A 21,516-nucleotide genomic window follows, 5' to 3' on the forward strand; every position below is an offset into this window, starting at 1 on the left:
TCCTTCTAACACATCTGTTTATTTAAATAGGATCTGATATAATTACAAACTTTTAAAAAAACTAAAAGGCAAAACATGTAGTTAAAAGTTATTAGTACAATCAGATATGGTGCAAACAGCCTCAACGTTCTTGACACACCAAAAACAACTTGATCTTACCTCATACTTGTTTTTGCTGCTATCTCCATCGATGGAACCTACAGTATTTGCATAATTATATGTAGAGGTTGAACATTTACTGTAAGCATCTCAATGCTGCTTCATTCAAAGGCATTTTTTAATATCTCATGTTTTCCTGACAGTCAGTGAAATATAGTTTAACACCTCAATTATTTTATAATTAGTAAATTGACCGGCGTCGTGTCAGTACTTGGTCCGCTCTTTAATCTCCTCTACCCTGAATCTCTTCTACTAAAAAAGCCTTTATACTAGCTCACAACGCATCACGGTGTGAAGCGTTGTTAGCTTGTAGATCTGCTATTTTAGGCCAATGTTCCCCCCAGCATACTGTATGGATACTAGTGTTCAAAAATGTAATAGTACAGTAATTGTGCAGTAATTACAGATTGTTCTAATAATAAACAAGTATGTTAAGTTGTGTGAATTTGTTATGTGTTTTTAACTTTTGTTACATCCAAGTAGTGAATTATTGAATGCAGGTGTTTACCTGTCTCACTTGGAGCAGGAACAGTAGGCCTACTACTGGTATCTGAAGACTTGTTTTCAAGTGTTGTGTTGTCATCTTCTCCAACACCTGTCATCCCTGATTTTCCAGCATGAACAGCTTTGAGGTCACTCTAAGAAAACAGGACATTTTATTTAAACCTTTGGATTGTACATAAACTTTGTATAGTGGCTGATAATCTGATTTGTTTAATGAAATAGATACACCAAAACTATACGCAACAATACACTGACACATTCATAACCGTAAACACATGTACTCACAACTACAAACAAACACACACACACACACACACACACACACACACACACACACACACACACACACACACACACACACACACACACACACACACACACACACACACACACACACACACACACACACATACACATATTAACCAGTTGAATTAACAGTCTGTAACTCTATAACAGTTGTTAAACAGTCCACAACGAGACAAACAGTCCAGGATTGATATAGTTTGATTATAGACTGATAGCTGTTGGCACAAAGGATAGTCTCTACCAGTCTGTGTATTAATATAACTATTAGTAATACATAGGAATGTTCTCCATTGATCCTTCAATAGAATGTAACAAATATGGAACTATGCAAACCACTTCCTTCTAACGAATGTGTTTATTTAAATAGGATCTGATTTAAACACAAACCATTAAAAATGCGATGGTAAAAATATAGTTAAAAGTGATTAGTACAATCAGATATGGTGCAAACAGCCTTAACGTTCTTGTGACACCAAAGACGATTTTTACCTTATCCTTGGTTATGCTGCTATCTCCATCGGTGGAACCTACAGTATTTACATAATTAAATGTACAGATTAAACATTTACTGTAAGCATCTCAATGCTGCTTCATTTAAAGGCATTTTGTGATATCTAATGTTCGAAATGAAATGAAATATAGTTTAAAGGAGAGATCCGGACATTTTAAGTGTTATCTTTGATGTGTCGCTAATCACTCACCAACATTGAAATGGACGTTGAGTTATTCCAGAGAGTCCCCTGTCGTCCAGTCTGGCGACCCCCTCCGTTGGCATAATGGGAGCCCATGTAAGAGTGAAAATCGTCTAATACGCTGGTTGCTTGTTTCTTCCACAGACGCCAGATTCTGTGAGAGAAACAAGCAACCAGCGTCATCTCGTTCTGCACGAATGGTAGCTCGTTCGCGACATTCAGTGCATGTATCGGTTATAATAGACGATTTCCACTCTTACACGGGCTCCCATTATGCCAAAGGAGGGGGTCGCCAGACTGGACGACAGGGGACTCTGGAATAACTCAATGTCCCTTTCAATGCTGGTGAGTGATTAGCGACACATCAAAGATAACACTTAAAATGTCCGGATCTCTCCTTTAACAACTTAAATCCTTTATAATTAGTAAATTGACTGGGGTCATGTCTGTTCCTGGTCCTCACTTTATTCCCCTCTACCCTGAATCTCTTCTGCTAAAATAGCCTTTATTTTAGCTCAGATCGCATTGCCGTGTGAAGCATTGTTAACTTGTAGATCTGCTATTTTAGGCCAATGTTCCACCCAGAATATGGATACTAGCGTTCAAGTGGTTAAATTGTACAGTAATTACAGATTGTTCTAATAATAACTAATAACTAATAACTAATAATAACGTCTGTTCAGTTGTGAAAATGCGTTATGTGTTCTTTTGTAACATCCAAGTAGTGAATTATTGAATGCAGGTGTTTACCTGTCTCACTTATTTGAGCAGGAACAGTGCTGCTGGTATCTGAAGACGTGTTTCCAGGTGTTGTGTTGACATCAACAGCTTTGAGAGCACTCTAAGAAAACAGGCAATTTCCTTTTACCTTTTGTATTGTGCTTAACCCTTGTATGATAAGCTGATTGTTTCATAAAATAGATACAGGCCAAAGGATTTTCAAGTTTCAACCTGATATTCACTCTTTGGTAGTCAATACATGGCAGACTTGTAACATTAAATTTGTAATTTATTAAGTGTTAACCCATTGTTATAGTAATACACAGGGACATTTTTAATTGAGCCTCTCAATTGAAGGGAACACATCTGGAACTCTGCAAAGAACTTCCTTCTAACCAACCAGTTTTTCGTTTTTTTTTACCAAACGTTAATAATTGTCCATACACAAAGAACAGTTCATTAATACAATCATATATGGGGTTAAAAAAGGGGGGACAGGTCTTACCTCATACTTGTTCTTGCCATTATCTTCATCACCTATTTGCATCATTACAGATAGACATCAAATAGGTAACATTAAATAGCGTGCAAATTATGCTGTATTTAATCATGTGTTATTATAGCTCATGTTTATTCTCATATATCCACACACATTTATGTGAGATCTCTGCCAACCAATGTCTGTTGAAATCTAAATTCAATGCAGGGGCCTCAACTGAGTGGGAACTATTACCAATTATTTTAGGGTGGCCCTTTATTGGGACAGTATCATGATTTGTTTTCAAAACAGTAGGCGTAAGTTTATATTTAATTTAGCTGTCACCAGATATGTTGGTAGACGGAGATCTCAAATATGGCTGGCTTGGCAAGTTTACGTTATGTCCTGAAAGTCACTGTAATAAACTTGACATTCAAACCTGAGTTTCGAAAGGTATTAATGTTGAACCATTGTAGACTAAATGATTGATATGTTAAAGGAAATGCCGATTCACGTTGCATTCATTCAGTGTTATGTCCTCACCTCTTGGACTCGATCTTTCTTCCTCTTGGAATTTGACGTCCATCCTGTGCTGTTTCTCTTCTGTGTTTTCAACATTGCAACTATGTGGTTCATGTTCACAGATCATGCCATCAATCTTTTCTAACAAAGATATCATTTCTGTTTCTTTTGTCATACTTTTAGTACATGAATGATATCTTTTTTCATTAAAATCACTGATGGCTCTCAGGTCTGTCAATGCACTGTCACTGTTCTCATCTTTATCATGAGTCACAACTATCACTGTACAGTCCTGTGACATTTTCCCAAATTGTTTTTCTAACCACTTCATCCCTGTTGTGTAGGAAGAAACATGCTGGCCAAATGGTAAGAGTAAGACAAAAGCATGGACTCCCTGACCCTGCAATGAGCCCTCTGCCAGTCCTTCAGTATTTTGTAATCCAAGCATGTTGATAACAGATACGTGTCGACCACATAAATCATACAATCTGTCTGCAAACTGAGGGGATTTAGATACTGCAGCTTCTTGTGCATAATGGGCCAGTAGGAGGTTTTTAGATGTAATCTCCACACAACTGGAGTCACCAAGCAAAGCCACTGTTAAACCAGCAGAACCTGAAACACAATGTTTAAGAGAATAATGTCACCAATGTCCTACATTGCAGAAATACAGCTATTGAAATCACTGAAACAACAATAATGCAATGGATTAAAGAGGTCTTACAATTTTCAATAGTTGGTGAAGTATTTTGAGATGTTGGATCAATGTCCATTGGGGTATCTTCCTCTAGACTGAAATACTCAGAACCATCACTGCTGAAGTCATCTTCGGTTGGCAGCCTCTCAGCATGTGTTTCCATCTCCATTGCAACCATACTCTGTATCCTTACAAAGAGTCACAGAACAAACAAACGATATAGTATGTCTCTGCTGTCCAGCGTGAACCTGCTAACTCCAAAGCGCTCATTGTTCAGGAAACGAAAAAACAAAATATACGTTTTTCAGGAAATGAAGAAAACCATATATTTTTAAAACAAAGCAATACTGCCTCATCAAAGTTGGTATAGTGACTTTATATATTGTCAGATACTTGCATGTGTCATTATATAGAGCGTCGCAGTTCCCGCCCACTTCCAGTTGCCGGAAGTAAATACTCAATGCATTTTTCCCATTGACTTTTCCGAAAATATTTATATAAATTAATTTAAGCCTAGAATCAAGCCATCCAGGATTCCGGTGAATCATGACCATAAAAACTTTTTTTCTGTGAAAAAACTTTTTTGAAAACGTCAAAACAAAGGGTATTTATTAAACATAGTATATCATATCATTAAATATAAAATTTAAAAAATCACAGAAAAAAAGGTTTTATGGTCATGATTCACCGGAATCCTGGATAGCTTGATTCTAGGCTTAAATTCATTGATATAAATGTTTTTGGAAAAGTCAATGGGAAAAATGCATTGAGCATTTACTTCCGGCACCCGGATTCTGCGCAACTGCGATGCTCTATAATCAACACTTTAACCAAATCGCGGGTAAATCAACACTTTACCCAGCGCAAGTGGAGTTAGTAGTTTCAGACGAGCAGAAATCAAGCTGAAGTGGAGTTAGGTGTCCAAACAACAATAGCTCCACTCGCTGCTGAGGGAGAGGTTTCAAAAGGGTAGAAATTCCCAAAAGCTAACAATGGATCTCCAAGCTCACAATGCATCACAACAGCATGTGAATTAATGCCCTGATGCTTCATGACACTTATTATATAGGCCTACAATAATAAACAGGACTTTAAATATTACAATAACTTCTGCAAAGAGGTAGTAGAACTAGCGCGGCAGATATGCTATGAACGTCTTTCTTCTTGTCACATTGCTCTCCTCATTAAACACTTCATAGATTTTAGAAATATAATTACTTGTTTTCATAACATTAGCGTCAGTGCTAAGTTTGATAAACAGGTACACTGCATAGTTTTAACAGACTACGGGGAGTTTGTTTACGTGTTCCTCCTCCTCGTTCACTGTGCAGCGCGCTCTACTCATGCTGTGAAAAGGCAGCACTGGAGAGGAGAGGGGGGAGTTGTTTGTTTTTGACGGACAGTTTGAGGATCCAATGGAGTTGGGAGTTTTCGTCAGAGGCGCTTTTTAATACTTTTCATTGGTTCAAATGTTTTGATTTTTTACACAGACGTAAAGGGTGTTCAATAGCGTTGATTTATGAAAAAAAAAAAGATGAAAATGGAGTTAGCTGGTTCGTCCTGGACACAGACGATATAAACTATATATATATATATACATATATATATATATATATATATATATATATATATATATATATACGTATATATATATATATATATATACGTATATATATATATATATATACATATATATATATGTATATATATACATATATATATATATATATATATATATACATATATATATATATATATATATATACATGTATATATATATATATATATATATATATATATATATATATATATATATATATATATACATATATATATACATATATATATATGTATATATATACATATATATATATATATATATATATATATATATACATATATATATATATATATATATATATACATGTATATATATATATATATATATATATATATATATATATATATATATATATATATATATATATATAGTGTTGACATCATTTTGCGTATTAAACAGATAAACGCCCCGGTCCGTGCACACGCTGGGGCCATTATTTGCAGTTTCCTAATTTGGGTTTGTGCAAACGCTGGTATTATTAATACATGTATACAATATTGTTAGGTATACTCTTGGTTGCTTGTTTTTGCAGAAAATGCACTTAAGACTTCTGGTGATTAGTAGTTTTGTTCCCAACCCATGTTGAATGCACTTATTGTAAGTCGCTTTGGATAAAAGCGTCTGCTAAATGACTGTAATGTAATGTAACTAGAGGGTCGGGGCGCTGCGCGCCCCTCCCCCCTAGCCGCTGCGCGGGGCTTTGTGTTTGTTGGTCTCTATAATATATAAAGCCATAATAGGAGATGTTCCCAATGGAACTATGCCCAAATATGGAGTGTGTTGTCTGACCTCACTTGGGTCTCGTTGGGCGGTTATATAAAGCCATAATAGGAGATGTTCCCAATGGAGCTATGCCCAAATATGGAGTGTGTTGTCTGACCTCACTTGGGTCTCGTTGGGCGGTGGTCGGCGATGACGCTAAGGAACAACATGGCCGACTGTAATGTTGTGAGTTTGTGTTGGCCGCAATTAATTATGCTGCGAGGGGGCAGATGTGTGCTGAGCAGTATGAAGTGGCCTACAGACTGCGCGTAGTAATTCTGCACGTTGTGGCGTGTCTTGTTAGTGACATTGATATGTTGTTTTTGTGTTTAGTCCCACACAGTAGATAGATAGATGGATGTAATGTAATGTAATGAAGTTATATAGTTAAAGTGGATAAACTGTTCCTCATTTTGCTGGGGACCCCTGGATCCCCTGAAAAACCCATGAGGGTCCCCAGACCATACTTTGAGAACCACTGCTCTGAAGCTAACAATCACATTATTATATTAATAATAATGAATAATTAATGGTCATTAGAATTTGTTTCATACTTTAATACCCTATAGCACAATGTAGTGACCTTTAAGTAAAGTGGAAACATTCTTTAATGGTTATTAGCACTTGTATCATACTATAATGCCCTATAACATGACATAGTGACCTTTAAGTAAAGTGGCAACATTATTTAATAGTCTTTAGCATTTGTATCATATATATTACTCTATAGCTTGATGTAGAGACCTTTAAGTAAAGTGGAAATATTCTTTAATAGTCATTAGCATTTGTTCCGTACTATAAAACCCTATAGCTTGACGTATCAGTGTGGTTTGAGTTTGTTCATTTTACTGGACATTATGGAACTGCAACATATATATATATATATATATATATATATATATATATATATATATATATATATATATATATATATATATATATATATAAACTTGTACGATTAGCAGGACTAGCTGGATTCACATACTTTGTGTCTGGAGGTCCAGCTTCATCACTGAAGTGAGGAGGAAGGTTTATAGACGATTCGTTCTTCAGAGACTGAGGTCCATCACTTAATTGATGAGGGAGGTTTATACACGAGAAACTCTTCAGTGACTGAGGTTCATCATTAGACAGGTCACTCTTCAGAGACACACAGCTGGGTGTTGGAGACTCTGGTCCCTGGATGTGGTGTTTGTCTGTTCTCTCCTTTCTTTCCACAGACAGACTCTTTTCATATTTTTTTAATCTGCAAAAAAATAGACCAGACAACTTGAAATACTGAATGCCGCTGTGTAACACATACACAGTGACACAGCTACTGTACAAACCCCCTTACACAGATACATACACACACTGCTGTATACAAACTCACACTGGCATACATGGATTAAACTTCAGCCTGTGGTGTTCAAGCCCTGGCCCAAACCTGAAGAGTCTGCAATTTATTATCCCGAGCCCTACCCAAGACCCAACAACATATTATTGTAGAATTATTATAGAACTACAGCTCAAGATGTATAGGTCAAAACGTGAAATGGCTTGTTATAGACACAAATCTTGATCTGGTGGTCAAGATTTAATTTATCCCCTGAACAAGCAGGCTGGCTCTATTAGCTCAATGGTAAAAAAAAAATAAAAAAATCAGCACGTGCACTGGTTCAAATCCGGGGTAGAAGAGGAAAGTTACATAGTGCAGCTTTAAAGCTCTATATTCTAATAGTAATCATTGCTATAGAGCAGTGGTTCTCAACCTGTGGGTCGGGACCCCAGGGGGGTACCTACATGATTTTGGGGGGGTCCCCGGATAACAGTAAAGTGACGATTTAAGGATTTTTAAGACACTATATTTTCAGGCCGCTATGCAGCACTTCCGGGATGCACCATTGAACTCCACACCCCTCAGAGAGTGTGTGGGTGGAGTTTCAAGACAATCCGACAAACCGGAAGTAGGCCTACTAAGGAAGAACTGAAAGTTGTCATTTTTGATGACATTGGAAGTCTGTGGGACGGGGACCACCCACCAATGTTGGAGCATGTATCATTCTGGGAACTGGAGTTATGGTTGCTTAATCCCCAGCCAATAGGAAAGCAGAGGGGGCGGGCTTCAGCAATTTCAGCCTGTACCGTAACTTCACCTATCAATTTTGAAGCATACTGGGAACTGGAGTTATGGTTATTTATATATATATATATATATACCCCAGCCAATTGGAACACTGCGTGCGTGTGTGCGTGTGGCACATGCATAGGAGGATGCACATACTTGGTGTCTGAAGATCCAGCTGCATTGAAGAAATCAGGAAGCTTCATAGAACAGTCACTCTTCATACACACACAGCTGGTTGTTGGAGGCTCTGGTCCCTGGATGGGGTGTTTGTCAGTTCCCTCCTCTTCTCTCTTCACTGGCTGACTCATCTCTTTGGCTTTATCAAACCTGTCAAGGTTACAGTCAAAACAGCAAATGATGAATGCATGTGCACAATGCACGCGCACGCACGGGCGCACATACACACACACTGTCAGGGACCGAGTTGGTTGGAAGGAGAGACACAGGGAAAACTTTGTTGGTTTTAAAATATTGTTCTCTTTTTTTTATTTATTTTTCGTTCTTTTCTTTTTCCTTTGTTGCAAATAAATGGTTTAACAGATAACAACAATACATGTGCTCAAAATAAATGAAATCAAACTAAATAACTAAACAGAAAACTGAAAAACACAACTGAACTGAAATAACCAGAATGACACAGAAGGTGGACATATATAGGGACGGGTCAGACCACTGTTAATACAAAGGGGGAAAAGACAAAGACTAGACCATTGACACACTCTAAGAACCCCTGCCCCACCCATAGAGTTAAAAATCACACCCTGTGTGAAGGAAGCGGTGCCTTTGGGGCGGGGCTTAACTCATTTCAGTTCGTCCCTATTGGTGGTCTGAGTCCACTTACCAAATTTTTACTTGGTAGCATGCTGCAAACTGGAATGATGGCTGTTTAAAGGCCAGCCAATGGGCAGACAGAGGGGGCGGGGCTTAAGTAATATCAGTTCGTCCCTATTGGTGGTTTTAGTGCATGTGCAAAATTTGTACTCCCTAGCATGCTGCGGACTTGAGTTATGGCTGTTTGAAGGCCAGCCAATGGGAAGACAGAGGGGGCGGGGCATCAGCAATTCATGCTCGTCCCTATTGGTGGTCTAAGTCCACATACCAAATTTGGACTTGGTGGCATGCTGCAAACTGGAGTTATAGCTGTTTAAAATCCCGTGCTCATCCCGTGCTTACACGGACGGACGGACATAACATACGCTGGGTGTCCCTGGGCTCCTCTTTGATAACTTCAGCAATTCATGCTCGTCCCTATTGGTGGTCTCCCGTGCTTACACGGACAGTACATACGCTGGGGGTCCCTGGACCCCTCTTTGATAAGCAGTGGCACGTGTGCCCAATAAGAGGAGAGATGGCAGAGGCAAGCTCCATGTGTGTGTGTGTGTGTGTGTGTGTGCGTGTGTTTGTATGTGTTGCTTCTTTGCCGTGCTCATCCCGTGCTGATACGGACGGACGGACGGACGGACGGACGGACGGACATACGGACAAAGTCAAGTGTAGAGCGGTTGGCACCGCTAAAAATAATAGAGAGGGCACCCGAAATCTCCTCCCATCCACTTGCATTGAGTTGCTCACCCAGCGCATGGGCCTAAATCACCCGGTCTTCCGGGTTGTGAAATTTGGTAGGCGCGGCCTATTATGGGCCCAATTCGTCACAGATGTGACGCGTTTTGCGTCACAGAAGTGCGCAGCCCCGTGCGCAAGCTCGTGCGCATGCTCGTGAGTTGAGCCCATTGGTCGAAACCGTTTCGCTCGTTCATGTTGAGGCCCCTAAGCTGCAGTACCATGAATGGCCAGCATGTCCATTTGGCTTCAATGAAACTACTGGGTTCTGGGGGCCTGGCCCCACCACATAGTGCAGAGGGACTGTGGTGCAGTCCAATTTTCCAGATAAGCTGCAGATCTGGAGCAGCTGATCCCCATTCCTTCTTCTTTCGTGTAACGTCAGAGGTCCAACTCGGTGTTGTGTAGCCATGCCCGCATCTCTGGTCCTAGTTCGAAGAGGCTGGATTCCGAGGGTGGTCTATATAAGGGGCAGATGGTGATTATATGGTCGGCGGTCTTTTCAGGGTCACCGCACTCGCATGCCGCACTGTCCGCCAAGCCCCACGTCTTCACTGATGTTTTAGCGACCGACCCCAGTTCGTGGCTGGCAAGAGGGACACAGGGGTAGGCTTTAAGCATCCAGTTATTATTCGGGGAGGTACTGATAGCCACGTCGACCTTTCTCGCATGAGGGCTTCTGCTCCAGACTGGGGCGCAGTATTCCGCTGCAGAGAAGACCAGGGCTTGGGTGGATATTCGCTGCGTCTTAGCGGAGGCTCCCCAGGTTGTTCCAGCGAGGTGGCGGATCAGCGCGACCCTGGATGTCACCTTGGCCTTGACTTCTTCCAGGTGCTGTTTGAAGGATAATGTCCAATCCAGACGCACTCCAAGATACTTCGGGGCTTGCTGGACCTCCAAACATTTGTTGTCGACGCGGACCTCAAGTTCCCTCCTGGCTTCTCTGGTGCTAAGGTGGTATGCCGCTGCGACTGTCTTTCCGACGCTGCGCCGTAGACGCCACCTTCGAAGGTAAGCTACCAGTGTGCCCATGTTTTCTTTAAGAGCCTCTTCCATCGCCTTCCACGTTGGTCGGCTCAGCATGATGGCAAGATCGTCTGCATAGCCATACTTTCTGGATGCTGTATCAGGTAAGTTGTGGATGTAAACATTGAACAGCATCGGCGAGAGAACAGACCCCTGCGGTACCCCGTTCCTCAGTCTTCTGAGCCTACTGCACTGGCCACTGCTGGTTTGGAGGATGAAGCTGCGGTTGGAAAGTGTCTCCATGATGAATTTCACCATGTAGCGGTCCGGTATTGTCCTCAGCAGCTTCAGGTGGAGTCCCCGGTGCCACACGGTGTCATACGCAGCAGTCAGATCCAGGTGCACTACCCCAGCTTTCGTATTGTCATGGAAGCTGTCCTCGATGTCCAGACAGAGTTGTGTTACCTGGTCTGCTGTTGATCTTCCACGACGGAAACCAGCTTGTTCCTGTGGGAGCTGTGAGTCCACCACTGGCTCGATGCGGCTATGAATCATCCTCTCCAAGATCTGAAATGGGACACAGAGCAACGAGATTGGTCTGTATGACTTGGGGTCTTCTGCAGGTTTATTTGGCTTCGGCAGAGCTATAACAGAGGCACGGCGCGTGCCTCTGTCTGTGCTCCTCAGTCTTTGAGAGCTTTAATCTCCGGTAGCATGATGTGTAGAAAGCACAGAGCCAGCCAGATGTTGTTGTGCTCTGGCGGATGACGAATTCCGGGTGGATGTTGTCATGGCCAGGGGATTTGCCTGGCTTGAGCTTGCTCATGGCCTCACTGAGTTCCTCTGCTGTGAATTCTCCCGAGAGGTTGGAATCGACACTGGCCGCTCCCGAAATGCAAGACACCTCACGCGATGTCAGTCGGGCAAAGTCTTGGCCGCATTCCTCGTCCCAACCTGGCATGTAATTCCTGTTATATCCACGTAGGATGGTCTTCTTTGCCGCACCCAGGAGGACCTGGCAGTAGGCTGCATAGGCCGCATCCAGGTCGGCTGTGTCTGGGTCTGGCAGGCCAGCTGACCTTCTTTCAGTCTCCTCAGTATACGACTCCCAGTTGGCCTTTCGGAAGTTCCATCGCTTGACGGGTTTCCCTGGTACCGGTTCCACCAGTGATGGGACTTTAATGATAGCTGGTCGGTGATGTGTGCGGGGAAACCTGTCCAGGACGCGCCTCTCCGGTTTCGGGTCGTTACTGTGGCAGATGGCGAAGGCCAGGTCCGGGATGGTAGAGGTGTTCCAGCGTGCAGAGAAGAAGGTTGGAGGCTCCTTGGGGTCGTACAGCAGCAGAGCATCAGTGTTGGCGGCCCTTTCACTCAGCGCCACTCCATTAGGTGTTGTGTGGTTGTAACCCCAGTCTGTGTGCTGACAGTTGAAGTCACCTGCATAGATTACGGGTGCAGTTATTAATGGGAGTGACGTCGCGGACAGCTCTGATGGTGGGGGCTTGTATACGTTGACGACTGATGTTTCCTGGATTTTTGTAACCAGCCACTCGATGTTAGAGCCTGGTGGGGATTGGCTACTGTCTGACCAGCTTATTTCAGTCCGGACGAACGTTGCCACACCGTGTTGCTTGCTGTAAATGGACCAAGCGAGATGGAACCCAGGGATCTTGAGGATGTTGTCGGAGGTGCATTGTGTCTCCTGCAGGAGCAGAACCGCTGCCCCGTTGGAATCAGCCAGGTGACGTACAGGACTTCGAGTTTGGCGGTTGTTAGGCCCTCGACATTGAGTTGAAGCACTGACAGGCCTCGGTTTTTGACGGTCGGGATGACTGCCCGTCCGCCGATCCTAAGCCTGCCAGCTCGACGTTTGGTTGGCGACATTAGTTTCACAAGTTGGTCTCTCACCATTTCTTGTTACTTGCGGAGGAGGCAACGTGGAGGCTGTCGTCTTCTCCTCCCAATTCCATGACCATTTATGTCAGCAGCCTCCAACAGAACTTGTAACTCAAAGATGGTTACTCGCAAATGCAAATAAACTCATAGAACAACAACTAAACAATAAATTATGTAATTTCAACTTTTTAATAATGTACAACTGAAAATAAACACACTAAATATATAAACCAAAAGGAAGAGTTACCATACATTATAGTCTCTATGTGTGGCTGCTGAGTCAGCCATCACACACACACACTCACACACACACACACACACACACACACACACACACACACACACACACACACACACACACACACACACACACACACACACACACACACACACACACACACACACAGAGCTGCCCCCCCCCCCAACCACCACCATAATCAATCAGTTGACTAATTACCTTTGCCAGAAGATCAGGTGTAAGTTCCCACCACCTTTTTCTCCGCAGACACACTCATCTTTCGTCTTTAATTAACCTGCAAAGGTTACAGCCAATATTATACACTTTACCAATGTCAAATTAGGCCACTTGTTCACATTGCATGTGTTAAATTGTCTCTATGTCTCTATGTAGAAGTTCGGCTGTGTAATGTATTGCTTGTATTAAAGGGACTACACCATGAATGTTAACTTTTTTTTTTCTTTTTTGTGTGTTTTTGGTCTCCCCTACCTCTCTTCTATCCTCAAAAATACCCCAGTTTGAACACTCAGGCTTTCACAGCAAATCTGGGGTTTTCTGTAAATTGGTCTAAAAACAGGCCAAACTGATTTGGTCCCCCTGCCTACGTCACGCCAGGGAACAATTCCTTCCGTTTTTCAGTTCCAACCAAAAAAAAAAAAAAAAATGTCTTTCTTTTTTTTCAACTTTTTCCACGCAGAACCAGGAGATAACATGCATACAAACTGGCTCAATAGCGCCTCGTGCCAAACAGGACAATGTGGTATTGCAGGTGACAATTAGAAAAAGTGCTCCTCGGAGCACAGGTCTTCGCCAGGTCAGGTAGGTTATTGTGGCCTCCTGGCGCTATAATAGGCCAATGTGAAAAGGGTGCCATTTCTTCCTAGAACGTGCACGGCAATCGGACACTGCATTCATGATTTGAGGCATTTTGTTCTAAAATGTGTTTTGCTAAATGAAACCTGCTGGTGCCGTTATAACAGGCAACACATAACACTTTTATAACAATGTTAAAAGGGTGGATTTTTTTCCTCAACATAGGGTGAATGTGCCTGCAAAGTTTGACCACAATCGGATGCTGCGTTCATGATTTGTGGCATTTTGTTCAAAACAAGCCACTACTGCAAACTTTAGATGTGAATCCTAGCCAATCGGAATGGAATATGAAAAATCAAACAGATCCGTCTTGATCACATGACTATAGAGATCATGTGTACCGATTTGCGTGAAATTTGGATACAATGGGAAGGAGTAATATTAAAAAAAAATGTTTTACATAAGTCGGCCTCCTGGTGGCGCTATAAAATGCAGGGTTTTTCCTTGATCTGTAGGGAGTGCGCATACAAAGTTGTATACAGATCGGCGCAGTTATAGGTAAAAACACTAATCTGCCTGTTTCCAGAGGCTGATTTGAACATTTTTAAGTGACATTTCTTCCTCGGCATAGTGGGAAAGTGCTTGCAAAATTTTAGGAAATTGCTTGCTGTGTTCATGATTTGTGGCATTTTGCTCAAAACAGAGCACACCTGCAAACTTTGGAAGACATTTTTAGCCAATCAGGATGGAATATGAAAAATCTGAAATACCCATTTTGTTTAATGACTATAGAGATATCTTGTACCGATTTGCGTGATGTTTGGACAAAATCTGTAGGAGAACTGTCAATTTTTTTTGTTGCAATATGCGGCCTCCTGGTGGTGCTATAACAGGCCCATGTGAAAAAATTGGGGCAGAGGTTCTGAATTGGCATCCAGGGAGTGTGTGTGCACAGTTTCGCTGCGATCAACGGACACACACACAGACAGACGGAGGGACGGGTGCATTTCTCCTTTCCGACATGTCGCCTTTCCGACGTTGACGAACCCTAGACCTAACCCTAACCCTAACCTTAACCGCACGCGGAAGCCACGTCGGAGTGGAAGGAGCACCCCCACAGACAGACGGAGGGACGGGGTGCAAAACATACTCTCTCGCCATGCCTTTCGGCCTGGCGGAGACAACCAGTGTTGACTTATCATTACAAGTGGCTATAATTTTTTAATCCATCCCGTGTTAGAGGAAATCCAATTTCTGTGGAAGCCAAGCAAGCCATCATGACTGGTCAAAAGTAAACAAAACGCACAGGATTAAACACAAGATTTATGTCAAGAAAGCCACACTCTTGTTCTCTATCGTGGTCGAGACTGGCTCTCCACTACATATTATTCAATATGTACGGGAACTGACCCCCCGGGGGCAGTGCTCGTGGATACTCTTTAAGACACATCACTCATGGTGGCCCTGCCCTGATCTGTGATCAGTGGGGTATTTAAGTCCCGCCCAGGCAGGGCCACTTCGAATCTTTGATTTCCACGAGTGCAGAGCGCTTAGTGGACTCAGCTTAACACATACAGTATACAGAACGGGTGTTTGGCGGCGTGGTCCACTTACTTTAGGTAGAGAGCAGGTCTGGCGAGGCTCCTCTCAGGACGCTGAGAGCTGCCATATTTACACCAACACAAGTTTATTCCATATTATTGCTGGCGCGCGGCGTGCACCCTGGTTTCCGAGTCTGACCCAGTCAGAGGGCGGATCAGGGTGGCAGCTGTTCTGCTCGAGTGACCAAGTGGGAAGCCGTCTGTCGGCCGAACGCTTGGATCGCCGGCATCGCCATCGCCGCGGCTGCAGCCTGGTTCCGAGCCTGACCCAGTCAGGGGGCGGACCAGGGCGGCTGCTGGTTTGGGCGCGGTACCGAGGTGGAACCCGAGCGAGGCTGACCCAGTCGGCGGACCTCCGGGCCATCTACTACCGGTTATCATTGCCGCCGCGGTCCGAGGAAGCCCTCGGCGGAGCCAAGTAATCTATTACAAACAAACAGAGGAAAGTTTGCAGCGTGTACCTACTTCCGCGTCGACGCAGGGCGTCAGCGTGGGGGGAGGGGCCTGGGTGCACCCTGGAGAAGGGCTGCACTGTGCCCCGCAGGTCACAAGAGGGCAGTGTGGCGCTAGGTCAGGAGTTATCTCCTGGCAGCCCACTGCACTCACTGACAAACGGTTGCAAGTCACTGTTGCAAATCACTGACTTTGAAATAAATAATTACACGGAGCCTTGGCAGTCCAGGGCCAGCTGGTTAACACAGGGCCTATCCTGGCCCTGTACCAGCGCCGGCTGGTTGGCCAGCTGGACAGTGGAACCCCCGGCCTGGCCGCCGAGTTAAAGCGGGTGTCTTCACTCTTGGTGAAGCTGACGAGGGAGCAGGCGGTGGCGTCGGGCAAGGCCCTGGCCTCGCTTTGGGCGGCGAGGCGCCACCTCTGGCTGTCCCAGTCGCAGCTACAGACAGAAGATCGGAACTGTCTGCTTAGGTTACCAGTGGTGCCGTCGGCCATGTTCGGGCCAACTGCGACTACAAGGCTCCAGCCAGGTGCCGGTTGCCTAGAGGCAAGCCGTTTCCACTCCAACCCAACAGACTGAACGTCCCAGGGTGGCAGAGCCGCACCATACGAGCGTATGGCTGCCTGGTTCGGCAGCCTCTGCGTACAGGTGTAATAACGCACTATACAGCGTATCGCTGACGGGGTCAGTTCACGCGACCGTGGTGTAGTTCTGTCTGTCGATCTGCCAGTGACACAGACAGGGCGTGCTGGTCTGTCGAACACAAACTGGGCGGCCATTATAGTCCGCTATACGGCGTATCACCGATTGGGTCGGTTTACGCGTCCGTGGCGGAGTTCCGTCAGTGGAGACACTGGGCGGTGCACGCTGGTAGTCTCTCGAACACAAACGCAGCATTATACCCGTGGCCATTAGAGTCCCGTCAGTGCAAACACTGGGTGGGGTGTGCTGGTGGTCTGTCAGAACACACATAAAGCAGCCATTAGAGCCCGCTATACAACGTATTACCGGCTAGGCCGGTTCACGTGTTCGTGGCGGAGTTCCGTCAGTGGAAACACTTGGCGGGCGGTCTGGTGGTCTGTCGAACACAACCTGGGCGGCCATTATAGTCCACTATACGGCGTATTACCGATTGGGTCGCTTTACGCGTCCGTGGCGGAGTTCTGTCTGTGGATCTGGTCTCAGTGACGCAAGACAGAATGTGCTGGGTCTGCCAGGGGTCCCCTGAATCAGTCATTGCACGCTATGCAGCGTATTGCCAACCGGGTCGGTTTACGCGGCTGTGGCGTAGTTCGCTGGAGAGCCGGGTTTGGTGAGACCAGCGGAGTGCGTCAGGGACGAGCGGAGCGCAACATATATGGTGTGTTGCCGTTTCTACTCCAGCCCAACAGACTAAACGTCCGAGGGCGGCAGAGCGGTGAGAGCCAAGCTCAGGCTACTGTATGGCTCCCCCTCTTTACCTGCCCTGCCTGGTTTGGACAGGTCTGTAGAGATGGATTTTGTTTATGAGAGACTAGGAGTGTTGGCAGCCCACTTCACCAACTGCAGTTCGGAGAGTGGGCGTTGTGTCGCCCCTCTTGGGGTCGCTGCTGCGGCTCGTTTATAGGTAAAACAAACAAAATCCTAAAGGAGAGCAAGAGTAGCCCCCCGCATGTTACAAGGTGCTTGGACGCAGTCCTGCGACTTTGGTGTCGGGAGAGCCTCCGCATCCGAAATTGGATGACCGGCTGGTGCGGGCTTGCTCAGAGGAGCAGTGCCACAACAATGTGGCCGGGCTCCGGCAGCACTTTGGGCCTCGACAAGAGAGTTTTCAGGCGTCATCGCTCACAATCGAGGATCCTCCGCATGGGTTAGAGGCCGGAGCAGGGACTTGTCCCTTGCTCCAGGGGGACGGGCCACCCTCAGGGCTCGTCCAGCTTTTCAGTTGAGGGCCAGGTTGACCTGGAGGCTGTGCCTATGCCCTTTGGGGCTGATGGAAGCCACGGCACACTTTGTGCCCCGGCTCTCCTGAACATGCGGCCAGGGCATTCCTTGTCATTTACAGTCATGCACCATACAGGCGTGTTGCTGGCGGCAGCTACCGCGTTCGGGTATATAGCTCCGTCAGTGCGGTGACACAGTTGTTGCGGCTCAACCCTGCATTCCACCCTAAGGTCTGGTCAGAGTCCCGGGCCGGTCAGTCTTTGAGCTGCACCCCTTCAACCCTCCGAAAAGCAGGGAAGCGGTGAAGCAGGGCCGGGCGGGCAGTCTTTATTATGCCCTGTCAGGGCCCTGAGGACTTACTGTCGGTGGACACAGGCCCACAGGTGACTGTATCAGTGAATACATGTGCAGTTGTTAAACATAACATGAAATGCTTAACAATATGGGTGCAACAGACCAGCTTTGTCTGTTATAGGCATAGCCGCCTTGGGGAACCACTCTCTAAGGCTAGGCTCTCTCATTCGGTGGTGGAAACAATCCAAGAGGCGTGCAGACAGGCAAGCAAGCCAGTCCAACGACAGGAGTACGGGCACACTCGACACGGGGCCTTGCTACCTCATCGGCTCTGGCGAGGTGCCCCTTTGTCCGAGATTTGTACGGCGGCCTCTTGGTCGGCGCCCTCCACATTCACCAGGTTCTACTGCATGAACGTGGCAGCCAGCACCCTATTCACGGAGCGAGTGCTGGGCTCCAGGCAGTAGAGCAGGTCATACTCACCGTGCCTCCGAGACCCCGGCTCCCGTAGGACGGGCCGGGGCTCGGAGTGATGTCGTGCATGGTAAGCTAGCCCTGCGTCTTGCGGGCTAGCTAGGTGGCTAATCAGTTGACTGGCCTGACACCAGCTGGGCCTAGGTAGCGTCTTGCGCCTAGGCCACGAGTATTACATACTTCGTTGGATGGCAGGATTTTGGAGCACGCCTTGGGCTCTGATACTTCGGGCTTAAACTGCTTCGGGCTGCCGCGGGGGCAGCTGGGTCTGCTTATTTCCTCGCGGTGTGTCTTAGAGTGTTCCCGTACATATTGAATAATATGTAGTGGAGAGCCAGTCTCGACCACGATAGAGAACGGAAGGTTACATCCGATGTAACCCAGGTTCTCTGAAATTCGTGTCAATCAAAGTTAATCGAAGTAGCCCTGCCTGGGCGGGACTTAAATACCCCACTGATCACAGATCAGGGCAGGGCCACCATGAGTGATGTGTCTTAAAGAGTATCCACGAGCACTGCCCCCGGGGGGTCAGTTCCCGTACATATTGAATAATATGTAGTGGAGAGCCAGTCTCTCCACTCAGAGAACCTGGGTTACATCGGATGTAACCTTCCGTTACTTAAAGAATGTACATACTTTGGAAACACTTTCTCTTTGAAGCTCTGCAGCAGTTGGGTGAGTTATTGTCTCCGCCAGGCCGAAAGGCATGGCGAGAGAGTATGTTTTACCCTGTGTCCGTCCGTGTGTGTCCGTCCGTCCGTCCGTCCGTCCGTCCGTCTGTGACCAGCTAATCTCCGTCACCGTTGGCTTGATCGCAGCGAAACTGTGCACACACATTCCCTGGATGCCAATTCCGAACTTCTGGCCCAAATTGTTCACATGGGCCTTTTTATAGCGCCACCAGGAGGCCAATTTGTGCAAAACATTTTTTGACAGTACTCCTACAGATTTTGTCCAAAAATCCTGCAAATCGGTACACAGTATCTCTATAGTCATTAACACTAGCATGACTGGGGTTTCTTCATCCCACACACAGCCTGAAAAACTGTCTTTTTGATCCCCAAATCAAGCGATCCTATTGGTTACTGTCTCCCCTCTGTGCTCAAGACCAACTGACACCTTCTCACCCACACAGTGGGGGGTTCCATTGTCTTCTAAATAGCTATTAACATTCAATTGCACTCTGCTCAGTCAGTTAGCTCACACACATTATGTTGTTGTAGGCAGGCAGAAACATTATAAAATAGTAATTTAGTTGTAATGGTAACTGCAGATTCTCTATGTAAAATCTTTATAAAAAAGGGTTAGGGTTAGGGTTCACACAGAGTTGAAGCAGGGACCCCTTCTATATTGTATAAAATTGTGTTTCAGATTAAACCTTTTTGTTTACTTGGTCTGCTCTTTTTTTCCCTCTACACCTACAGTATACCTCTTTGCCAAAAGTATTAAAGATTATTAATAATTCATAATTATAGCTTGTAGATTGGCTATTTTCACAATTTTAAATTGTTTTAAAATAATAATAAAAAAAAGAACATTAAGGTTTCCATCCAACAGCGACAATATATAGCCTACTGTATATATGGTTCTGCATCAGTATATGAGTCAGTTTTAGCAGATTTCATTCTAATTGGCTAATATGACTGCCTATGAATTTCATGGCCTGGATAGGTAAACCTTAGCCTGGTAAACCCTCCCTCCAGAAATCGGGTTTACCAGGCTGGGTTTACCAGGCTAGGTAAACCTGGTGGAGATATGCCCTGTTGTGCGCAGCAGAACAAGAGGTGAAAGCAATGAACTTAAATGAGGACTGCATGGCTGCGCAGCAAAAACGTCTCAAACTATGTCAAACTGTCACATTTCATCTGCTGAAATAAACTTTCCATTTACATCATTGTTGACAAACGAAGAGAACATGGATGTTGTTTGCAAAAGGATTATTTGTTTGTGAGGTGAGGTCACAGCTTCTCTCTACTTTTGTGTGAAAAAAGCGCACAAGTGAACACATCGTATGTTTCACACATGTGCTCAATCCTGCGCAAAATATCTTATTTACAAGCCTAAAATAGTCCCTGCGTGACAAGGTCTATGCTTGGTCTACTCTTTTTCGCTTTTCGCAGCTTTGCAGTGAAAAGGGAATGTTTGGGTTTTGCGAGAGAAATAAGCATCAGGTCTATGAACATTTTACTGCATGCGTTGTGTCTGTCTGAGTGTGTGCCCTGATAAAACAGTGAGGCATGAAGCAGTAGTGTGTATTTCTGTGTTTTATGTTTTATAACGTAATCATTTATATCTGCAAAGTAACTACCAACTATTTGATTTCAACCAAAACTAAAAGTTTTAAAACTAAGCATGTTGTATTTTCTAAGAATTGTGCAATGGTGCCATTTCATTCGTTTTTACCATTACCATTATGATGTAATATAATAATAATAATAATATAAATACGTGGAAAAACAAGCCCAAAGTCGCTTATAATAAGCAGACAAGGAAACATAGACAGAGCGCTGGCTGTTCAGAGCGCATGGCTGCGCGGTCTGCTGCGCGGTCTGCTGCGCGGGGGTCTCAGGTGTCTAACTGTTCTTAAATGGGGGAGTAAGGGTGAGAGCGGTCAAATTAGCCAAAATATAATGGCTGGGAATTGGTATATATGGGTCTGATTTCATATTTATAATAAGTTTCAGATTTTGCATATTCCATCCTGATTGGCTAATAATGGATTCCAAAGT

General features: G+C 44.7%; 2 protein-coding genes across 5 annotated transcripts in view; one reads left to right on the forward strand and one right to left on the reverse strand.

Annotated features, from left to right (window-relative positions):
• The window catches only part of rgs9a (regulator of G protein signaling 9a), a 514,629-nt gene that overhangs the window by 417,726 nt on the left and 75,387 nt on the right, over window positions 1-21,516 (forward strand). The gene's annotated exons all lie outside the window — the stretch shown is intronic.
• LOC311054884 (interferon-induced very large GTPase 1-like) overlaps window positions 1-21,516 on the reverse strand; it is a 98,916-nt gene that overhangs the window by 68,296 nt on the left and 9,104 nt on the right. For all 4 annotated transcript variants that reach the window (XM_084070883.1, XM_084070881.1, XM_084070882.1 and 1 more), the window contains exons 2-11: window positions 13,448-13,523; window positions 8,725-8,895; window positions 7,447-7,707; window positions 4,106-4,266; window positions 3,403-3,996; window positions 2,887-2,918; window positions 2,412-2,502; window positions 1,459-1,496; window positions 668-797; window positions 160-197 (exon numbers count right to left, since the gene is read on the reverse strand). In XM_084070883.1, the coding sequence (XP_083927009.1) occupies window positions 160-197; window positions 668-797; window positions 1,459-1,496; window positions 2,412-2,502; window positions 2,887-2,918; window positions 3,403-3,996; window positions 4,106-4,266; window positions 7,447-7,707; window positions 8,725-8,876 (1,497 nt within the window). In that variant the 5' untranslated portion in view covers window positions 8,877-8,895; window positions 13,448-13,523. The remainder of the gene's footprint in view (window positions 1-159; window positions 198-667; window positions 798-1,458; window positions 1,497-2,411; window positions 2,503-2,886; window positions 2,919-3,402; window positions 3,997-4,105; window positions 4,267-7,446; window positions 7,708-8,724; window positions 8,896-13,447; window positions 13,524-21,516) is intronic.

This window comes from Gymnoscopelus microlampas (assembly GCF_963454915.1).
Source record: "Gymnoscopelus microlampas genome assembly, chromosome: 11".
Taxonomy (NCBI): Eukaryota; Metazoa; Chordata; class Actinopteri; order Myctophiformes; family Myctophidae; genus Gymnoscopelus; species Gymnoscopelus microlampas.